The sequence below is a fragment of the Seriola lalandi genome, unplaced genomic scaffold (assembly GCF_002814215.2).
Source record: "Seriola lalandi dorsalis isolate HSWRI2012SDOR001 ecotype SW California unplaced genomic scaffold, Sedor1 jcf7180002054582, whole genome shotgun sequence".
In the NCBI taxonomy this organism is placed as follows: domain Eukaryota; kingdom Metazoa; phylum Chordata; class Actinopteri; order Carangiformes; family Carangidae; genus Seriola; species Seriola lalandi.
Genome location: NW_019525135.1, coordinates 507341 through 512340, shown reverse-complemented (window position 1 = coordinate 512340; position 5000 = coordinate 507341). Strand labels below are relative to the sequence as shown.

The window sequence follows — 5000 nt, the reverse complement described above, 5'->3', positions numbered from 1 at the left end:
TTTTAATGATCAAATGTACATCATGATGCATCACGTCTAACCAGGCACCAGATAATCACACTCTTGTCCTTGCACTGGGTTTTCGACGGTAACCATAACCTTGACGACAGATGGAGAAAAACAATTGGATTAATAGGCTCAAGTTGCTGTCAACTGAGCACTGCACGTGAGGCTCTGTATGAATAAAAGTATAGTGGTAGAGTGATCACAGAGACTGTATTTAATACCAGTCCTCCTTGCTTCTTAGCACATCTAATGATAGCTAATGAATGAGCGTGTGTCCGCGAGCATCTGTGTCTGTTTCGCCCACTGCAGAACATCAAAAGGTCACACAGTTACCATGCTCAGAGGGGTGCTGGGAAATATGTAAATCAGACATGCATATGAGATCAGTAGCAGGGCTAAAGGCAGTCATTACCACAGCAGCACACAGAGGAGGCATGGTGTGTGTGTGTGTGTCTGGTGTGTGTGTGTAGGTGTGTGTGTGTGTGTGTGTGTCTGGTGTGTGTGTGTGTGTGTCTGGTGTGTGTGTGCGCGCGCACTCACTACAGTCATTAACTCTGAAGCTCACCGGGGGGACAGAGGTTTCAAAGCCCGATACCACATATGGGGCAGAGCTGAATAATTTAAGAACATTTGCAGCTGAAAAGTTGAATAAACATGTTTTATTCTGTAGTACAACCTTGATATTGTGCCTCAGATCAATACATCTAAAAACCTCTAGTTTAATTTTTAGATTATTATACGATGTATTATCTTGGATCTTAACTCATATTTCTGTTTGAACAAAAACTCTGGCTGCTATAATTCCAGTTTTATCCCTCCAACCAAATTTTGATTTAATCTTGCGGAGATTGAACCTGCTGAAGTGATGGATGTCAAAAAATGCACAAAACAAAATAACGCACTTGCACTTTTGTGGGTTTAGAATGGGCCTTTTTTTTTTTTTCCACCTGCACTGGTGCTTTTATCTGGTGTGCTTTTTGCCATCTCGCAATCCCCCTAAAACCAAGTCTGAACCAGTCGTGCTTGAAGCAAACGAGGCCGGGATGTGTGTCGGATGAAAGTGCCCACCCTGTGTCATGTTATGCCAGCACGATTCTCACTATTCACGAGTCATTACTCCTGCAAATGAATCACTGCCTGGGGACGAAATACAGAAAAATTGCAGCTTTTTTTCTCAGTTTTTCATCAGCTTCTTTTCTCCTGTTCTAATAAACGGGTGAAATCCCTTCTTCTCTCTCCTACTGCCTCTCTCACACACTCAGGAGTACACCATGTCGGCTGTAAGTAACACACACACACACAAACACACAAACACCCACGATTCTCCGTCAACTCCCGAATCCCTCACCTCCCGTCCCTGAGCTGGCCTCTGACCTTTGACCTCTACCACAGTGACCTTTGACCCCTCTGTGACTCCTCTTGTCTGTTAACAAACAACATCAAGAATATTTATGAGATTTACACTTTAGCACACATTGGTGTTTTTCTCTATTTCCGTATCTGTGTGTGTGTGTGTATGTGTGTGTGTGTGTGTGTAGTACCCTTGTTTGTATGCGTGTGTGTGTGTATGTGTGTGTGTGTGTGTGTGTGTATGTGTTCCTAGAAGTCAGGGCTTCTCTTGCCTTCAGTGCTGCTGTAACTCTCCTCCCACTGCTCCTGCTCTCCTGTGATATGTCTGTGAGTTTAGATGTCTTTAGATGTTCCATTCTCTCCTTTTTTCCCTCCCTCCCTGTTTTTTCTTGATCACTTTACTGTACTTTACCCGCCTGTTTGATCTTATCCTCCTCTCGTCCTCTTCTCCCCTCGCTCTTCATTCCAAGTGACTCATTTTCTGAAGCCAGCTAGCTCGGTTTTCCTCCTGCTTCTCATCCTTCATCTTGCAATCTTTTTTCCTCAGCTTCTTCCTCTTCATATCTACATCTTTTCCTCGCCAACCTCTCCTGCCCTACTCCTCTCCTTTCCTTAACACCCCGTCTTGTCCTTCTCTTCTTTCCTCTCCTCCCTCTCTTCCCCAGCCCACCAATCCTCTCCTCTCCCGTTCATCTCTTTCTCATCCTCTTCCATCTTCTCCTCTCCTCCCATCTCATTCTTTCCTTCTCATCCTACCCTGTGCTCCCATCTTCTCTCCTTTCATTTTCATCCTCTCTTCTCCTACTCTTCCTCTATTCTTGCCTGCGTCTCCGCCTCTCCTGTCCTCTCCTTCTCAATCTCTCCTCCCCTGATTGTCCTGTCCCCTCCTTTTCATCCTCTCCTCCTCCTCCCCTCCTCCCTCTGTCCTTCCCATCCCTGTGTTCCAGCGGAGGAGCAGTCAGTCAGCAGGTTGTTCCTTTGTGCTTGATCTAACCATGTGGCTGCCAGGTTCCTAAAGTGGAACATGGTTCTGTCAAGCACCATGGAACGGCCCTGCAAAACCCTACAGCATGGCCAAGACACAAGAGACAGCAATCTCCTGTCGTCCCCCCACAACCTCTGTGTGCGTGTGTGTGGGTGTGTGTGTGTATGTGTGTGGGTGGGTGTGTGCGTGTGTGTGGGAGAGAGAGAGAGCTGTAGTGCGTGTACAGTTTGATAGATGACTGCATGGGTGTGCGTAAGCATTTTTCTGCTGTGATCTAATTTTTGATGCTGTTTTGTTTGTGCTGTGGTTTCTAACACTAACAGTTGCTTTGTTGTCTGACAGGACAGAACAACTTCAGTATGTTTGTCCTCATGCGTGTGCGTGCGTGCCTGCATACATGTCTTGATCTTGACAGTTTGTGTGTCTTGCAGACTTGGCTCCAAACACTCATGAGTAATGTTGCATATGATCATAATCAGCAATGTTTTTTTGAACGTTCTTTGGTTCATTTAGACAATTCCCACTCTAAACAAAAGCAGCCCCTCTGCAAAGTCTCAAAATTACCTCCATTGTATCGCGTCCTTCACCTTGAACATCTGCAGAGTTTGCGTTGGAACCGGCACCAGTAAACACTGGGGTTCAACTCATGCGTAGTGAGGGCATTCGGTGACGCTGTGGTTGTGATTGTGACCAGGTACCGAGGATTACCGCAGCAAGCTAGGAGGCGACTGCTTCGCCGACTTGGCCTGCCCCGAGAAGTGTCGTTGCGAGGGCACGACGGTCGACTGCTCCAACCAGAAACTCACCAAAATACCAGATCACATCCCTCAATACACCGCAGAACTGTGAGTCACGCTGGATTTGTCTAGTACAACATGTTTCTGTGCATCACCCTTTATATCTCCTCCTCCTCTGTCTCTGTTTCTTCAGTTGTTCTCTCTCTTTGCCTCTGACCAGCCTCTTCCCTTCTCTGTTCTCAGGCGTCTCAACAACAATGAATTCACTGTGCTCGAGGCGACAGGGATCTTCAAAAAGTTACCTCAGCTGAGGAAGATGTGAGTCAGACATGTTGTAAACATAACGGGAACAAAGCACATGTGGCAGTGAGAAAGTCATACTCAGGTCACTCAGAGAAAACTATGATTGTACAAATAACAGAAATGAAATTGAGCCGTGTGTGTACTCACTCTGTCTTTGCTGCAATGCCTCTTTCCTCCTCCGTCCTCCTCTTGTTCTCTCTACTTTCTCCTCTCTTGTTTTCACTCCTTTCATTCTTGCTACCTTCTTACCTTTCTTGCTCGTGCTTCCTGCTCCTTGCAGTAACCTGAGTAATAACCGCATCACCGACATAGAGGAGGGGACATTTGAAGGAGCGTCAGGGGTCAATGAGTTGATCCTGACCTCCAACAGACTGGAGAACATACACCACCGCATGCTGAAGGGACTGAGTGGCCTCCGCACACTGTGGGTACACACACAAATGAATATGCAATCACATTATCATGTCAAGTATGCATCATATTTAAATATGGTTTAGCATATACTGTATGTTCACGTTTTTTTATACAAAAAATACACAGTGCATTTAATCATTTGTGTGTGTGTGTGTGTGTGTGTGTGTGTGTGTGTGTGTGTGTGTCTGTGTCTGTGTCTGTATCTGTCTGTCTTTCTGTCTTTCTGTGTATTTGAGTAGCATGCTGAGGAGTAACCGTATCAGCTGTGTGAGTAACAGCAGCTTTGTGGGGTTGAGCTCGGTGCGTCTCCTGTCGCTCTATGACAACCAGATCACCTCTATGAACCCCGGCGCCTTCGACACACTGCACTCCCTGTCCACACTGTGAGTACAAACAATACGACACACACATACAAATGTAGAAAAATATGTATGCATCAGATACAGTATGTCTCTTATCACTTTCAACTCCTCTCTTCGTTCTCCAGAAACCTTCTGGCTAACCCCTTCAACTGTAACTGTCACCTGGCTTGGCTCGGGGATTGGCTGAGACGGAAACGCATCGTGACAGGTAACCCTCGCTGCCAGAGTCCTTACTTCCTGAAGGAGATCCCCATCCAGGATGTAGCTGTCCAGGACTTCGCCTGTGAAGATGGTGAGACGAGGCAGATGCACACAAGATGCTCTGCAACATCTGCAGCCCTGACAGATTTTGCATTCATTTTTTCATTACAACTTTTCCGTCATCTTTCCCTCCCTCTCTACCGCTCCATCTCTCTGTTCATTCGTCCTTATCAGGTAATGATGAGAATAGCTGTTCTCCAGTGCTGAGGTGTCCAGCAGAGTGTTCCTGTCTGGATACCGTGGTGCGCTGCAGCAACAAGGGTCTCACCACGCTGCCCAAAGGCCTGCCCAAAGAAACCACTGAACTGTGAGTTCAGCACCAGCACAACATTTCATACAACCTAACTGGTTTAACAAGTGTGAAAGGTCCTGTCTTTTAGTTGACTGCCTTTTGTCACTGTCCTGTGAAAACCATGTATCTCTAAAACATCAACTTTTTCTTAATAAAAACTTTTCCATTCTCAGATTTCTGACAATGCATGATTTCCAGGTAATCAAATCGTTTATGTAGCTGAAGTAGAAAGGAGAATTTTCAACCACACAAAAAGTTGATTCTTATTAGAAAAAAATAAAATCATCAAA

The 5000-nt window shown here is 45.7% G+C and overlaps 1 protein-coding gene across 4 annotated transcripts in view; it reads left to right on the top strand.

Moving 5' to 3' along the window:
* The window catches only part of slit2 (slit homolog 2 (Drosophila)), a 92823-nt gene that overhangs the window by 69057 nt on the left and 18766 nt on the right, over positions 1-5000 (top strand). For all 4 annotated transcript variants that reach the window (XM_023418468.2, XM_023418467.2, XM_023418465.2 and 1 more), the window contains 6 exons: positions 3036-3186; positions 3322-3396; positions 3662-3805; positions 4035-4178; positions 4283-4449; positions 4593-4725. In XM_023418468.2, coding sequence (XP_023274236.1) covers positions 3036-3186; positions 3322-3396; positions 3662-3805; positions 4035-4178; positions 4283-4449; positions 4593-4725 — 814 coding nt within the window. The remainder of the gene's footprint in view (positions 1-3035; positions 3187-3321; positions 3397-3661; positions 3806-4034; positions 4179-4282; positions 4450-4592; positions 4726-5000) is intronic.